This window comes from Dipteris shenzhenensis, chromosome 1, assembly GCF_047967505.1.
Source record: "Dipteris shenzhenensis isolate YYH24624 ecotype China chromosome 1, Dip_SZ_1.0, whole genome shotgun sequence".
In the NCBI taxonomy this organism is placed as follows: domain Eukaryota; kingdom Viridiplantae; phylum Streptophyta; class Polypodiopsida; order Gleicheniales; family Dipteridaceae; genus Dipteris; species Dipteris shenzhenensis.
In genome coordinates this window covers 20,052,828-20,070,626 of record NC_141596.1, presented here as the reverse complement: position 1 = coordinate 20,070,626, position 17,799 = coordinate 20,052,828, and the positions used below count along the sequence as shown (strand labels likewise).

General features: G+C 46.5%; 1 protein-coding gene across 1 annotated transcript in view; it reads left to right on the top strand.

The window, feature by feature from the left end:
• The window catches only part of LOC147905515 (uncharacterized), a 233,189-nt gene that overhangs the window by 41,965 nt on the left and 173,425 nt on the right, over positions 1 to 17,799 (top strand). Inside the window, exon 5 of the mRNA XM_087385680.1 lies at positions 95 to 409. Coding sequence (XP_087241806.1) covers positions 95 to 409 — 315 coding nt within the window. The remainder of the gene's footprint in view (positions 1 to 94; positions 410 to 17,799) is intronic.

The following is a 17,799-nucleotide window of genomic DNA, read 5'->3' as shown; positions in this document are numbered from 1 at the left end:
GTTTTCCTTTTTTTCCACGTCTATAGCACAAGTATTCTTAGCATGTTTGGAGTGTTAATCAGTACCGCTGACAGTTGATCTGTTGGGAGAACAGGATCTATTTCCATTCCTGCTTGCAAAGGTGCACTGATGGAGAGCTTATTCAAAGCAGGGACAGCAGTAATTTTGAACATCACACTAATGGACGCTTATGGAAACCTTGTGACAAGGCTCACATATGTTGATTTCGTAGTGACAATTAGGTTTTATGACAAGGAGATGTCTCCAAAGATTGTCAAAGGGTTGGAACAGGCAACTGGATATCAAACAATTTCTTTTGTTCCGACCATATCTGGAAAATATTCTCTGACTGTTGGATATAAAAGCGAGTTTATTTCAAATTCTCCCTTTCAATTTGTGGTATTACCAGGTACCTTGAATTTTATCCTTTTACTTGTAGTGTTTTAACAATGCCTCCTTGAGGCTCCTCATTTTCAATAGCAACTCTCTCCTTTAAGGAAACAGAAGTAGAGTTCCTTTAAAGGTCAGAAATGTTTTTTGTACTGGTTTTTGTTAGAGTTAGAGGGTTTCTTTTTTTTCCAAAAAAGAGACTTCTATTAAGTTAGAGGGTTTCTTAATCCTTGTTTTGGGGGAAATTTTTATTACAGCTCAAAATCACAAATCTATCTCCAAAGGGAGCACCAAAAAGTTATGACCTGCCTTGAAAAGCAGTCAATTTCAACCATCCGTATAGCTTGAGATGCTGACTTGGACCTCTGCCACTGGCACCAAGTTGGACAGTCTTGGCTCACAATTGACCAGCCCCAGTCATACCCATAGGAGTCGCCTGGCTCATATACCGACTTGAAGGGCCGATGAAGTCAATCATGCATGCCCCTATAATGCAAAGTTAATGAGGCTATGATAGTTGCAAGTGTCACCAATGTGGGGAAAGCTGATCTCCCATTCCCATGGCCTGCTAGTGGCCCTGCCTCCCATCAAACCGATCCTTACCAGCTCTGGCCCTCATCCCTCCTCCTATCTCAGCCTCTTCCATCTTCTGTCCTTTTCTCCTTTCTGAACTGCTCCCAGCTCTCCTGCATTTGCTCCCCCTTTGCTTCTAGCCAGTCTGTCCCAAGTACCCCTAAAGCGAGCTCTTTCTCTGCACCAGCTGTCTCTGCTCCCCTACTCTTTCCAAATTATTTCACCTCCCCCGGTCTCCTTTCCATCCTTCCGTACCCTTTTCCTCTCTCATTGGCCTTCATTCTGCTCTCCTTGGTCTCATCACTAGTCCCCCCCGACTGGCTCTAATCCTCGACACCCCTGATGCTTCCGCCGTTGGTTGCCTAAGGGGTGGCTGGTTATTCCAGCCAGCAGCTCTCTTTGACAGTGAGGCTTGATCCCTCACAGGCTGAATATGGGCCCATTATGCACTTGGCCTTTCTTGAGGACTCTCTTGGGCTCCTTTCCCTTTATCCCATTTCTCAAAGAACCACCATTCATGCTCTTTTGGTTTCTGGTAGCCCAAGAAAGAAGGGGATTGTTAGGAGATCAAGATCTCCTTCAGCCCATGCTATTTCCTCTGGGGAGGGAGGGCTACAAATAGTGTAGTACCTGTCCAGCATGGACAGTTCACCGGACAAAAGAACCGAAGGTGAGAAGGAAAGGAAATATAGCTCAATCTGGATGAGTACTCAAAAAATTGCTGACCAGCACCTTAAATCATGTCTTGCTCAATGAAGGAGGTTTCTTAAATGAAGCTAGGGGAAAACAAAGACAAAGACACTGAGGAAACCATGCATAGACTGTGTGTTTCCATGGAGGAGGATATGAATAAATGGAAAACGGAAATGCAAATACAATTGGAGATTCAGCTAGGTAAAATGCAAGAAGAGTAGAACTGGGCATTAGATGCCAAGACCACCTAGCATGCCTCAATGATAAGTCATCAAACTTCAAGCAGAGAACGAGATACTCAAGGCACATACCCAAATGGAGGAAGTAGAGATTGAGCCACTTCTGAATGAGGAGCTGAGTACAGTCAAGGCACAAATGAAGACCCTCCAAGCATAAGAGGGGAAGAAAACAAAGGCATGCAAAGCTCTAGAGGAGTTCAAGGAGGTTTCTAAAATGCAGCATGCAGACATGGATAATTTGCAGAAGAAGCTAGGAGAAAACAAAGACAAAGACCCTGAGAAAACCATGCGTATACTGCATGTTTCCATGGAGGAGGTTATGAACAAATGGAAAGATGAAATGCAAACACGACTGGAGATTCAGTTAGGTCAAATGCAAGAAGAGTAGAACTGGGTATTAGATGCCAAGACCAGCTAGCATGCCTCAATGATAAAAGAGCTGGAAGCCATAGTCATCAAACTTCAAGCAGAGAATGAGATACTAAAGACACGTACCCAAATGGAGGAAGTAGAAGTTTCCGACTGCTAGGAGCTGCTGCTCCTCCCCATCTCCTCCCTTGCTGCCCCCTCTCAGACTGTCCCCCTCCCTTGCTTCCTCCTTTCTCAGCCTCTCCCCTCTCCCCTCTCCCTTAGCCTCCCCCTCCCTCCCTCAGCCAGCCCCTTCCCCCTCGCTGCCCCTTCCCCCTCTCCCTAGCTCCTCCCCTCGACCTGCTCCCCCGCCCCTCCCTCGACCCTCTCCCTTTGAGTGCGAGGATTCTTCATAATCCTTTGCCAAGTTTGATTCACAGGAGCTCCTTCTCTGTACTGGCAGATATGGCGGATATTGGGGAGGAGTTTGTACCCTCTACTTTTTGGAAATGATGTTATGGAAATCCCTATCGAAAGAGAGTCCTCCTCCACAGTGTAGGGATTCTTTCTCCCGTGGATTTTCCTCCACTTGGCAGGAGGAATTCTACCCAAGAAAGGTTTGTTTCAGCTTCTAGGTCCGGTAAGGTGTTCCATTCGCCTTCCTTGCACCGATGAGGGTTGTTAATTAAAATGTAAAGGGCCTTCGCGGTGTGCCACACGTCGTAGGCAGCTGATTCGTAATCAGCTTCAGCCAAGTATTACTGGGGGCCCCCATTGATATTCTTTTCATTCAAGAGCACAAATTGAATGCCAGAGATTGTGCCAAGTTTCGCAAGCTTGTTTCAAGTTACACCTTTTGGTCAAGCTTGGGATGCCTTCTTGTTTTGTTTTAGTGGTAGAGATGTGTGGTTTGATGATGCCTTTCACACTCGGCCTCAATCTCTCTTGTTTTCATGGTCGAACATGAGATTACATATCCCTATACATGTCCGGATTGATAGATTTTATGTTGATGATTGGGCTCTGGACCGAGGTAGGTCAGTATGCATTGCCACTAGGTTTTCCACTTCAGATCACTTTCTTGTGGTATTGATGATTTATGAGCCTTATTTGAGAGAATGCTCTGCTAGGATCAATGACTTTTATGCAAAGGAGGACCTCATGGAGGTAGTTTTGTAGATCTGGGTGTCACATATGCACGATGGAGTGGCACAGCATTGATTGGTATTAGTGACTTTTATCATCTATTGTTGGTACCAGGAGACGGGAGTTTGGTATTCGCCAGTAGTTGGGAACCTGAAGAGGAGGGAAGAGCAGAAACGGCCTACAAATGCTTGGATTCAGGAGCGCCTTACTGCAGTGAAGCTCAACAGCAAATGTTACTTGATCAAAGAACAGAGTATGCCTTTCATGCCTATGAGTCATTGCTCAGATGGGAGGTAAAGTCAATAAACATTTCTTCTCTACTTTTGGCCCCAGACATAGTAGAGAGAGTGTCTCACAGACATTTCTACTTTTGGCCCCAGAAATAGTAGAGAGAGTGTCTCACAGCTTATTGACTCACACAAGATTTTGCAGACAGATCCGAATGCCTCTTGCACATAGCTACAGACATTCATGCCTCCCTCCTCTCAGCAGATTCTTCTTTCACGGCAGCCTTGGATTTGTTTTGTATTGTAGTTGGTGAACACATTAATTGGAACAAATCCAATGGCTTTTGGATCAGTGATGAGGACACTCCTAATTGGGGGGCTGATTTTGGTTTTACTTGGATTCAAAGGGGGGTTCCCATCAGATATCTACGATGCCAGGTTGGTATGGGTATCTCTTCTTCTCACAACACTTTGCTCCAATGTTGGAGAGCATCAGGAGGAAACTCCTTTAACTAGGTTTGGTTAGCCACGGCATGGTATGTTTGCTCTTGTTGGTGCAGCTCTAAGGATTGTATCAGTTAGCTCAAGAGACCTATAAGGAATTTCTTGTGGAATGGGCTAGATGGCACTAACGATACTGTGGCTAGGGTGGATTGGGAGACATTGATTCTTCCCACAAAAGAAGAAGGTCTTCATATTATAGACCCGGACTTGCAGTGCAGGGCATTACTTTGCAAGTTTGTGGTAAGGGGACTTTTTTCTGGGCAAGAGCCTTGGAAGGTTTTCTTTATTCAAAGCATTCAGGCATGTATTCCTTTAGGTGGAGACTGGATGGGTAGCAACAAATATATTTTTACTTCAGCCCCCCTCAAATCTCCTTCCTCGCCTCTTATGGAAGCCATTCTGAAAGCTTTGAGTAGATTTAGAAACACCTTTCGTAAGGAACTGTGGGATCAAGAGACCCCCGAAACTTTGGGGTAGTTTGTACTAGAGGTTAGGACAGTTTGCGTTCAGCCGTAAGCCATACGCCCCATTGTTTTCCATCCTATATTCTTAGCACTTGACACCACACACACATTTTCCATCCTGTATGCTTAGCTCTTGACACCACACACACATTTTTCACAAACATTCACTTTTTTCAGCACTTGTGGTTCACAAAAACGCACTACACTTTCTGTTTCGCACTTCCTAAAGCGCACTCCATTCTATGGAAGAGATTGACAGGCAGCCGGTCATGTGGAATGAGAGCATACTCGGTGAGCATGGCAGAGCGTTAGGCCGGTCACATTATCACATTATTTGCAGTGGTTGAGATGGGAGAGAGGTTCTGCCTCCTCTGTAGAATCCTGGAAAGCTTTTAGAAAGCTTCCAGAGCCGAAAAATGCAACTAGTAAGGCAGCTCAAAGGAAGTGCAGGAAGTATTCAACAGATTGATGTAGCCATTCCAGTGGATTGGATTGAGATGGATAATATGCCTATTTCTTGTTTCACTTGGATGGGAACCTTCTCAAGATTGGGCATTCTTCTTCAGGTTATTGTTTTGCCATGACCACATGAGGATGCTTTGGTTTTCACTGTCTAGATGGGAGGTAGGCTGTCTAGATCTTCTGATGAAGTTCTTTGGGGATTGCTTTCTAGCTTATCAGGACCATTGGATTTGTAGAGCATGGCGCGGACTCTTAGTGGAACTTAGACCCTGACCCACTTCTCTTGGCCTTAGGTTCATGGAGATTGTGGCTCTATGGTGGGACCCTAATAATTTTTTCAGTTGGACCCAAGAGAGCGTGAATGGTTTGATGAAGGGCATCAAGAGAAGATTCTGATTCATGTCCTTCTCTCAAAACACGGTAAGTAATGCCAGGCAGTTTCAGATCATTTTTGCAGAGGCTAGAGACTTCTAGAGCTCCTCATTGGGAGAATTTTCAGATTTCTGCTAATTTGCACAGAGTTTTTTGGAGAAGACACTAGAAAATCCCACAGGAATAGAAAGATCACTCTATTCTTTTGGCTTTCTATTCATGGTGGGACTGCAATTAACGTGTAGAGATCCAAGTTTGGGGTGGACTCTGCGTGTCTCTTATAGGGGTCTCCTGGGTTTCAAGAAAGCGGACGGAGTTTTTTATTTTTTGTGTTTGAATCGGCCAACACACCTCGACTGACGAATGGGTTCCCATTCAATCAATCCGTCTCCGCTCACACCGGCCGCGAGAACTGTCACTTTTTCAAAAGACGAGCTGCAGTAGTTGCAAAAGGATTTGGAGCATGAGTGTTCCACGACTCTCTTCGCACGCATTCATGGCTCACAACCCTCCAAGTCACAAGCTAGAGATTAGATGCTGGCGGCGCTTCCTCAGGACCTTGCCCCCCACATCAAGGATGTTCGTTTGTTGGGACGGGGTTTCTTTCAGGTGTGCCTAGATTCCCCGGACGTCATGAGAGACCTCCTACAGGCCAGTTTTCTACTTCTAGGCTACAGGAGGATTTTTTTGTTTCCTTTTCAATTGGGACTTGACCCAGTTGAAGAGGACAAGCAGGGAGTTTCTGTTTTCATCAAGTTCCCTGGTCTTCCCTCAGTTTATCACCGGACTCTTTCAGTTATTGGCGAGAGGTTTGGTGTGGTAGCAGAGATCCCCCCTCTCCTGGCGAGCCCTCTTCGGCTGCTTAGGCGGTCAGGATGGACGGGGTACCCAAGGTTAGGGTCATTGTCCAAGACCCCAATATTTCAGATGACCACATCATGCTATAGCGACCCAATGGGTCTTTCTTCTGCCAGAGATTCGAGGTTGCAAGTCGGCAGGACCAGTGCAGGATTTGCAGATCCTCGGGGCACTTCGCCAGAGATTGCCCAAAGAAGAAAAAGAGGCCCAGAAAGCAACCAGCTCGTACTAGCTTACGACAGAGAGTTGGAGTAGGACCTACCGCTCCACAAACACGGCCTCAGACATGGGCTCCCCCCCCTCCTAGGGCTACTCGAGTCCCTTCGGCACCCCGCACCACCTCTGGCCCACGGTGGGTTCCGATCGCGGTTAGGCCCTCTACTTTAGTTCACTCCTCCACCTCTTCGGAGGCTACCCCCTTGGAGCCTCGGGAGGAGACTAGTGTTCAGGAGCCTTGTTCGACTCCACCCTTGCATTAGGCTGTACCTTCCTCAGTAGCGCAGGTTGTTGGCACCTTGTCCGCACCACTTTTTGATCAAGATCCAGTACAGGTGTCTCCCTCTTTGGATAGAGGGAAGGGGGTTTTACATTCTCTTCCTGCTTCGGTAGGAATCCTTCGTACCCCCTCCCTAGGGTTGGCTCAACGGAACTCATTTTCCGCTTTGGAGGACCTCTCTAGCCTCCCAGATGATGATTTTGTACCCTCTACTTTTGGAGAGCCATCCCTCTTGAGAGATCCTTCTCTCTCTCACCTGTGGACTTTCCTCCCCTTGGACCTCGTGTGTATGGTAGGAGGTTTGCTCCGATAGAGGTTTCTTTTTCCGCCACCAGGTCGGGTAAGGTATTCCAACCCACTTCCTCCTGCCGATGAGGATAGCCAGTTGGAATATACAGGGATTGGGCGGCATCCCTCATCGCCATCGCAGACAGTTGATCAGGAATCAGCTCCATCCAGGTGTTTCAAGTGGTTCCCTAGACATTCTTTTTCTTCAGGAACACAAACTGGATGTCAGAGATTGCTCCAAGTCAGGTAAGCTGCTCTCATGCCAGACTTTTTGGCTTCCTGCCTTGGGATCCAGAGGAGGTACATGCATTTCAGTTTCAGATTCTATTCTCCCTCTGGTCATTGGACAAAGTACCATAACCCCCTCCAGGGCCCAGTGGGTTTTACTTCTAATTGACGGACATAAGGTTAGTTTCCTCAACCTCTATGCTCCGAACAATAGAGGGGACCGTGTTTTGTTTTGGAAAGAGTTGCTCTCGTGGGCTGACATTGCGGATTCGTGGATTATTGGAGGTGACTTCAACATGGTTGAGGCACCTTCTGATAAGAAAGGGGGCAGAGAAGGTGGTATCCACTCCCTTGAGAGAGCAGCCTGGGATGCCTTCTTGTTCAGGTTCAGTGGCAGAGATGTTTGGTCAGATGATACATTTCTTGTTCAGTCTCAGTCACTTTTGTTTTCATGGTCGAACCATAGGGTGCAGATGCCTATCCATGCTCGGATTGACAGATTCTATGTGGGTGACTGGGCTCTTGATAGAGGGGGGACAGTTTGCATTGCACCCGGTGTTTCCACTTCAGACCATTTTCCGGTAATTTTGTCCATCTCAGAGCCTCATCTGAGAGGACGGTCTCACAGTATCAGGATCCCCGACGCCTTATACATAGATGAGACTCTCACAGAGGCAGTGTTGGAGATCTGGGTTTCTCATATGTAGGGGGGGGTGGCCGGTCCTTCACATGTGGCCACAGCACTTGCCAGTATCAGTGACTTTTATCACTCCGTTGCTAGTGCTCGGTGAGTTGAGGTACTCAGGCGAGAGATCGGTATCTGCCGGCAGTTGGCAGCCCTACAGAGGGAGGAGCAGAAACGACCATCAAATGCTTGGATACAGAAGCGCCTTGCTGCGGCAAGGGCTCACTTGCAGACCTTGCTTGATCAGAGAGCAGAGTATGCCTTCCATGCACGAGAGTCCTTTTGGATACAGATGGGAGGGAGAGTCAATAAACACTTTTTCTCTACACTTGGTCCCAGACATAGTAGAGAGAGTGTCAGGCAGCTTATTGACTCTGACGGCGTTTTGCAGTCCCATCTGGAAACCGTCATGCACTTAGCGACAGCTTTCTATGCCTCCCTACTTTCCGTAGATCCAAACTCATAGGCTAGAGAGGTGGCTAGAGATGAAGTTTGGCAGAGTTTACCTGTGTTGGTCACCCCAGAGATGTTATGCTCACTTGATGCACGCTTTACCAACACAGAATAAGGGCAAATGCCCTGGTTCTGATGGTCTTACTCCTTTTTTTATAGCCTTTTGAGATATGATAGGTGATCATATTACTTCAGCCCTGCAGGGCATTTGGGACTCGGGTGAGATGCCTGACTCACTGACCGAGGGACTTTTTCACCTTGTCCCGAAAGGTGGCAACACATTTTGTATCCCATTGGAGACCCATCACTCTTTTGGGCACTCTTTACAAAATCCTTGCCAAGGCGATCAGCATCTGAGTACAGGCCCTTCTTCCAAACCTCATTCATGATACTCGGATAGGCTTTGTGCATGGTAGGAGCATTTTTTATAATATCTTTTCCTTTTGGGAAGCCACAGAGTGGGCAGAGGCTAGCAGTTCTACTCCTGGACTTTGAGAAAGCCTATGACAGAGTAGATTAGGGTTTTCTTGAGGGCACTCTTCTACGGTTTGGATTTTCAGATGCTTGGATCAGAGGGGTGGCCTCCCTTTACAGATCAGCCCACAGCCAGGTTTTGATTGGAGGGGTAAGGGGTGACAGGTTTCAGATTTCGAGATCAGTTCATCAGGGATGCCCTTTAGCCCCCTTCCTCTTTCTTTTTGTGGCAGAAGCTATGAGTATCTTCCTTAGATCTTAGGCTGAGCTTTTTGGGCTGAGATTGCCCTTGAGACAGGAGCAGGAGCTTCTTGATTGTGAGTTGGCTGATGACACTGCTATTTTTATTGAGGCCTCTTCGCAGTCACTTGATTCTTTCTGGACAGCTTTGGATATTTTTTGCTCAGCTGCAAGGGCACACATTAACTGGCATAAATCCTTTGGCTTTTGGATCAGTGATGAGGACACTCCAGGCTGGGGAGTTGACATTGGTTTTTCCTGGATTCAGAGGGGTGTTCCTATCAGGTATTTGGGATGCTAGGTAGGATTGGACATCTCTCCAGCACAGGAGTTTGCCCCAGTACTAGAAAGTATAAGGAAAAAGCTCCTTTTTTGGAGCTCCGCCGAACTCGACCTTGCATATAGAGTTGTGGTAGTGAACCAGGTTCTCTTGGCCACCTCCTGGTTTGTGTGTTCTTGCTGGTGCCGGTCTAGGATTGCATCACTCAGCTCATCAGACCAGTCAGTTTTTTTTTATGGAGTGGACTTGATGGCACAACAGATGTTGCAGCAAGGGTGGCCTGGGAGACCATTATTCTCCCTACATGTGAAGGGGGCCTTAATGTCATCGACCCGAACTTGCAGTGCAGGGCATTGCTTTGTAAGGTGGTGGTGAGGGGACTCGTGCTTGGGAAGGAACCTTGGAAGGATTTCTTTTTTGGACGCATTCAGGCTTGCACACCAACCTTGGGAGATGATTGGGTGGACAGCCCTCGCTGGATTTTCACTTCTGCCCCTCTCAGATCTCCTGCCTCTCCTCTCATGACTGCCATCTTGAAAGCTTGGGGGAGCTTCAGGAACACTCTTTGAAGGATTCCACCTTCTACCGTCGAAGAGATTGATAGGCAGCCGATCATTTGGAATGATAGTATTCTTGACAAGCATGCCAGACCATTGGGCACTTCCCATTACATGCAGTGGTCTAAATGGGAGAGAGGCCCCACCTACACGCACTTGGAAAGCTTTTATCAAGCTACCTGAGGATTAGAGACTACAGTCCGTGAGTCACCTCAGAGGGGTAGCACGTAGGATTCAGCAGATAGATGCAGCCATACCGGTGGAATGGACAGTTGAGTTGCCTATTACTTCCACCACTTGGATGGGGGCTTTTTCGAGGACGGTTCCTTTACAGGTGATCGCTCTCCGAGGTCTCGTGGAAGACGCACTGGTCTTTGATGTTGGGGATGGAGGTTTACTTTCTACATCCAAGGATGGCATTCTTCTTGAGGTTGCCTTTTAGCCTGTCAGGATCACTGGTTTTGTAGACCATGGAGCGGGCTTGCAGTGGTACTTAGACCCCGACCCTCTGCTCTTGGCCTTGGGATCCTGGAGGTTGTGGTTATATGGAGGTGCACCTATCAGGTGCTTGCAGTGGGACCCAGGAGAGTGGGAGTGGATAGATCATGGGCACCGAGAGAGGGGGATTCCCTTCTTTCGTTTCAAGGTTGGTAATGCCAGGAGATTTTAGCTGAACAGTAGGGGTTGGATTTCCTCCAGAGCCCCCCATTGGGAAAGCTTCTTCATCACTGCAGATTTGCGTATAAATTTCTGGAGGAGGCTCTGGAAATCCCTCAGAAATAGAAAGATCACTCTTTTCTTTTGGCTTTCTATTCATGGAGGGATTGCAGTGAACCCGTGGAGATCACGTTTTGGGGCTGATCCCACTTGTCCTCGATGTCATTCTGCAAAGGAGTCAGCGTGACATTGCCTTTGGGACTGTGGTCAGGCGAGGATTGTTTGGAAAGGGGTTGCTCGGATACTCAGCATCTTTCACACTTCCCCTTTCTTCATGACTTGGGGCTCGGTTGCATGGTTATCCCTTACTGGGCCCAGGTGTTTTATTAGGGTGAGGCTTCTTCTTGGGCACTCTCGGTCCGCCGACAGGTGATAGAGCCCTGCTCTCTTCAAGATGTACCACTTACTTCCTTCAGAGCTTCTCATGTTTCAGTGGACACCTCTTGGGAGATTTTGGCTAGCATTTCCTCTTGGCACATTTGGAGAGTCAGATGTACTGAGGCCTTGGATGGCACCCAGATACACCCATCACAGGTGTTCACGGGTATTTGGACTGACACGGTTCACACTTTGATAGCCATATGGGCTAGCATGCAGGGCCCTTCACGGGTAGCCTCTTCTAGAAGGACTATCTTCGAGTTTGGAGGGGTTCCCCCTTTTTCTTGGAGGTTTCTACCGGATTGAGATGGCACTATCAGCCTCAATCCTTTCTTTTTGGCTCTTGAGCTTTTCGTGCCTTGCATGATGTATCCCGTATGGAGCTTGCTCTAACGGTTTTTCTTTAATACTTAATAGAAGTTACTTTTTGCAAAAAAAAAAAAAAAACTCAATGCCAAGACAATAATGCAATAGGCCGAAATCTGTCATGTCAAAGTTGTGACATAAAGCGGACTGCACTGCTGTAATTTGCTGCAAATCAGTGCCAATGAGTATGATGTCATCCACATATAGTACCAACATGACCAATTCTGATTTTTGCTGCAAAACACAGATTTGGCTCTGTATGAGTGTCTACGAAGCCCTGGGACATAAAAAACTGATGTATCTTCTGATACCACACACAAGGTGCTTGCTTCAGCCCATATAGAGCCTTCTTGAGCTTGCATACCTTGTGCTCTTGCCCCTTCACCTCAAAACCTTGGGGCTGATGTACATAGACCTCCTCCTTAAGATCTCCATTGAGGAAAGCGGTCTTGACATCCATCTGGTACACTGACCAACCATAAAACACAGCAAGAGAGATGACAGAGCGAATGGTGGTCATCTTGGCCACTGGAGCAAAAGTCTCCTCATAATCTATTCCCTCCTCTTGTGCATACCCCTTGGCAACCAAACGGGCTTTGTATTTCTCAACTGTGCCATCTAAATGGTATTTCACCTTATAAATCCATTTCGTGCCAACCACATTTTTTCCAATGGGCGCATCTTGTGGAGTCATGCTCCCTCCAGGATGTTCCGTTTACTCCATTCAGAGCTCCCCATGGTTCTGTAGACACATCTTGGGAGATTCTAGCTAGTATCACAGCATGGCATATTTGGAGAGCTAGATGTAGAACGGCTTTGGAGGACTCCCAAGTTCACCCTTCTCAGACTATGGCTAGTATTTGGGCAGATATCTGGGCAGATACTATACACACTTTGATGGCCATTTGGGCAAACATGCAGGGAACCTCCAGACTGCTACTGCTAGGTCAGAGTCTAGAAGGATTGTCCTTTCTTCTCTGACTCTCCTTCAGGGATGAGGTGGCATTTTCAGCCACCACCCGGGATTTTTGTTTGCTTATTCTGAGCTGTTTTTTCTCATGCTTGACATGATGTACTCCCGCACTTGAGCTTGCTCTGCGATTTTTATTCATACTTAATGAAGTACTTTTCATTTAAAAAAAAAAAAAAAAACCCAAGTCCCATGTGGCATTCTTCTCAATGGATTTAATCCCAGCTTCCATATCTTTCTGCCATGCCAGATTATGCTGAGCATCCTTGAAGCTCTGAGGCTCATTTTGATTGTTTTGGTCGGTTATAAGATTGATCAAGGATTAGCTGCCAAGAGTCTCTTTGATGATCGAGGTCCGAGACAACTAGAAGGATTTGGGGCCTCGAGGTTAGTTCATTAACATTGCACCTAGAGATACATGCCTAAGGGGAAGAATAATGTTAGTGAATCAGTGAAGACATGGGAAGGGTAAGAAAGGTTTAGCAAGCAGCTAAATATAGCAAGGAGTCTTCTAAATTGGGGCACCTTGTGTCCACGATTTGAAGAAAAGTAAAAATGAAGAATTACGTATGTGTATGAAAAATAATACGATTCAAGATGAGTCCTTCTGAGCATGTGAAGAAAGGCTGTTTGGTTGAAAGGAGACTTATTGCTTGGATGCCTATGACTTCTTTGTAGAGAGGAAAGACTAGACTTTAACATTGAACAACAATATTGACTCTACTCTTTTTTTTTTCTTTTTCAAAAAAGAGACTTCTATTAAGTAAGAAAGAAACCCGCTAGGGCAAGCTCTGTGCGGAAATACACCATGCTAAGCATGTAATAAAAACACCTCAGAGGAATGAGGTAGAAAGAAACCAAGGCTGAGGCTGAAAATGCCATCTCAACCCTGTAGAAGTCTCAGCAAAGAAGGGAGAGTCTCTCCAATCTCTGAGAAAAGTAACTCTCCTGGAGGAGGCTGCTCGAGATGATCCTTGCATGGTCGCCCGAATGGCCATCAGAGTGTGTATCATATCTGTCCAAGTACTGGCCAAGATTTGAGAAGGGTGACACTACTCAGGCTTTGAGTGCCCCTCCTCAGGTGGTGATTGGATGGACAACACTCGATGGATCTTTTTGTCGACACACTTCAGGATGCTTGACTTTCCCCTTATGGCTTCCATCTTAAAAGGTTGGGGCAGTCTCAAGAATTCTCTTCGAAGGATCCCTTCCTCCTCATAACAAGAGATTGACTGTCTCCGGCAAGATACGGATGTGGATGCCTTGGTCTTTGATGTGCAAAGTCTAGAATTGCTCCAATATGCTAGCTTCCTTCGTATACTCTCCAACACAGGTGTAAACTATTGAGCCAAAGACACATCAATACTAAATGAAAGCAAAGATAACTAGTGGAAGTGCCTCTAGGAACCCAAAAAAGAACGTTTTTCAGCAACCCAATCTAGAGGATCTTGCACAGCACTTGCCAAAAATCCTTTTGGTTTATTCCCGTTAAGAAGTCCTCTTGAGGCTAGGCAAAACCAATCAATGGATGTGGCAGTGGTGGTGAGTTCTGCTGATCTGCCCTGACTATGATTGATGTGTCATCTGCAAACTCAGTATCTTATAGCTCCTACTCTTGCGTAATCAGAAGAGAGAGCCCCAATGTCCCCTAACTAATAGCTTGCAAGACGAAGCCCATAGACTCAGCTATAAAAAGGAAAAGATATTGAGTATTTGTTGTTGTGTGTGTGCATTAGGAATTTGGACCTCTGTGTGTGTGGGGGGGGGGGGCTTGAAACCTAGACGTTCCTACTTTATTAGTTTCAAAGGGATCCCACTCTGTGGTTGATGCCGTTCATATGATGGTACCATGATATCTTTTTCTTTGATTGCAATAGGGATGCATTATCGTCCTCTGAGGCAAATATTGCTCATATGCTTCAGCCTTTTTTGCCGGTACCTCCACTTGAGCTTCAGGATAGGCTTGAAGATTGGACTTGTCATTCCCTTGCTTCATCAGCCCGTTCTTTGAGGCTATCTCACATTACGGTACCTTCCTTATATAAAGTTTTGCTGCTTCCACCTTGGGTTTCACATAAGGCAAATCAAGTCTAGCGCATAAATTCCCGGTAGGAAGAGATTGTGGCAACTTTGGAGATCCAAAGTTCCTCTTGGACAGCAGGGTTTTTTATGGCGGCTGATGCTGAGGGTTTTTCTGTCTGGACAGCTCTTGGCACGAAGACATATTGCTCTGGCTGTTTGTCATAGATGTTTGGCTCCACAGGAATCTGTGCCTCATCTCCTCTATCATTGTCCACTCTTGGGTCTTCTTCGACAATGTTTGAGAGCTAGATTTCCTAATGCTACCTTTGGCAAGAATTTCTAGCTTTTTGGGATTCACCCACGCAGACAGGGTTTGAGTTGTCGTTTATTGGGCACTTTGGACTCTATGGAAGGATAGAAATCATAGAGTCTTTGGTGATCCTCTTTTTTCTTTTTTTCAACACTCTCAAGAACAATCTTTCGTTTGATTGTCGCAAACTCATTACATAGACTATCATGTATACTTATCATATAGTGAGATATTCTGCTGATGTACTTTTGAGCTCCCCATTACTGTATAATATAAAGCATAAAAAATTTACCAAAAAAAGAAGTGTGCATGTGTTAGGAATTCGGAGCTAAAAGTGTTTGTCTATGTGTGCGTGCGATGAACCCCTTGCATTAGTGTGACCCTATTTGTGTGTATTTGGAAGTATTCCACACACATGCTCTTTCCCTTGAAACTTTTGGATGATTACACATAGTACACTTAAGTCATTAAAGCCTCTTTTGGCTTCTTGAATTGTTATAAAGAGATCATGCAGGACTAGCTATGTCCAGTCACTTAGTGAGGGGATGACATGGTTACAAGGATGACACAAGTCAGGGGATGACATGGTCACAAGGATGACACAAGTCATGGCGATGACATGGTCACAAGGTTGACACAAGTCAACATGGTCACAAGATGACATAAGTCATGGAGAGGACATGGTCACCGGGATGACATAGTCACATGGGGACATAGTCATCAAGAGGACATATCACCCAAGCACATGGTCATGCGTCAAGGGTCTTCAGGTCGCGCAGTTACGCTCTGCCAACCTCTGTAGACCTGACTTATTGGTGGCATAGATGTTTCATCTCACGGTGCCTTGTCAAATACAGGGTGGTTGCAGGCAGTGCACATGGAGTAGTTACAACGCATCAACTCAGCGCAACCTAGCCATTGCAAGAGACATGAAGAGACTCAGTGGAGGGATGGCTAAGGATGAGGAGACAATCAATAGGAGAAAGAGAGGGGATTTCCCATCCGGAAGGCGAGGGTGAAGAGGGGAGATGAGGGGGATGGGGATTCATTCAGCATTGTACGGGGATTGAGAGTGAGAAGGAGAGAGGCTACAGCTACGAGCTTGCCTGTTGCATTGTTATGGTGTATTGCTACTTAGGATGAGTGATCTCTAATCTTTGTTTCGGAGAGACTAGCTTATGAGGATCCCTTCATTCTCTATGATACTTACTTGCTCGCGCTATGCTCTTGTCTACCGCTTTCTCTGTTATTTGTTATTAGCATTGTTCCTTCTTATCTCCTTTCTGGGTTTGTTCTTCCTCTTCTAGCACTCAGCACTCCGTAGCACCTTCGACTAGTGTTGTGCCATAGGTTCGCGCATCATGCAGTGCTAGTAGTTTTGAGGAGGAGGGAAGCACACCTCAGTTTCGTTCCCGGAAGTTCAGAATAGTGCAGTTCGCAAAGGAAGTGACAATCCTAGGACAGAACAAGGGTACGGAGGAGCAACTAGGACCTTCCAATCTCCTCCAAGAAAGAGGGCCCTTGAGACATGGTATGGCACAACATAAAGGGAAGTAGGTTATAGAAGAAACATTACATGAGTCACATGCTAGACATTTGAGACATGGTGCAGCACAAGACAAAGGGAATCAGGTGCTGGAAGAGACGTCACATGAGTCAATGGCTGGACATTCACTATTTGCACCCTCCACCTCGCGTGACAAGCAAGATGTCCTCTGTGGATCTGAGCACTCTGTCACCATCCTGCACAATAAAAATTAAAGCATCCTCCTATGCATCTTGAAAGGCCAAAACTTGAAGCGGAACGCCGCCTCTTGTAAAAGTACCTGTCCAACTAGAACAAGTGAGTGGCATATCATCTGTGTCTACCCACTCCTCTGGAAGGGCTACCTCAGTCTGCAAGATCCTCCCTGCATTCCCTCTGAGATGTCTTGTCAATTGAGATTTGGTCTCCTTTGGAAGCCTGCGGAAAGCTTTCCAAGACCCCAAAGATGATGCAGGTCCCCTCTCCCACCTGGACCACTGCATGTAGAGTGAGGCACCAAGTGGTCTGCCATGATAATCTAAAATACTGTCATTCCACATGATGGGTTGCCTATCAATCTCTTCACGAGAGGAAGGAGGAATCCTCCAAAGAGTGCTCCTGAAACTGGCCGATGCTTACAGAATGGCAACCATGAGAGGAGACGGAGGTGATCTGAGGTGTGCTGTGGTGAAGATCCACCTAATACTGCTCATCCAGTCTCCTCCTGAAGAAGGTGTGCACCTCTGTATGTTGCTAATAAGAAAGGCCTTCCACGGTTCCTGCCTTGGCATAAGTCCCTGCACCACCATCTTGCATAGTAAAGCTCTGCACTGTAAATCTGGATCAATAATATTGAGACCCCCTTCCTATGTAGGAAGGATGAGGGTCTCCCAAGCCACCCTGGCTAAGGTATCTGCTGTGCCATCAAGCCCACTCCAAAGAAAATTTTTGATCAGTCTCCTGATCTGAGTGATGCAGTCCCTAGAATAGCACCAGCAAGAACAAACAAACCAGACCGTGGCCAAGAGGACCTGGTTGACAACCACAACTCTAGAGGCAAGATCTAGCTTGGCTGAGCTCCAAAAAAGCCTGATGCTCTCCAACATGAGAGCAAACTGCTGCGTGGAAGAAATATCCAAGCCGACCTGGCAGCCGAAATACCTGACAGGCACACCCCTCTGAACCCAAGTGAATCCTATGTCAAGCCCCCAAACTAGAGTGTCCTCATCACTGATCCAAAAGCCATTGGATTTATGCCACCTCTCACCTTCTCACTCTCAATCCCCATACAATTCTGAATTGCTACTGTGGAGAAGTGATCTTTGATCTCTGTTTCGGAGAGACTAGTGTATGAGGATCCCTTCATTCTATGATACGCACTTGCTCGCGTTATGCTCTTGTCTATCGCTTTTTCCGTTATCTATTATTAGTGTTGTTCCTTCCTATCTCCTTTCTGGGTTTGTTCTTCATGTTCTAGCACTCAACACTCCGTAGCACCTTGGACTAGTGTTGTGTCATAGTTTCATGCATCACG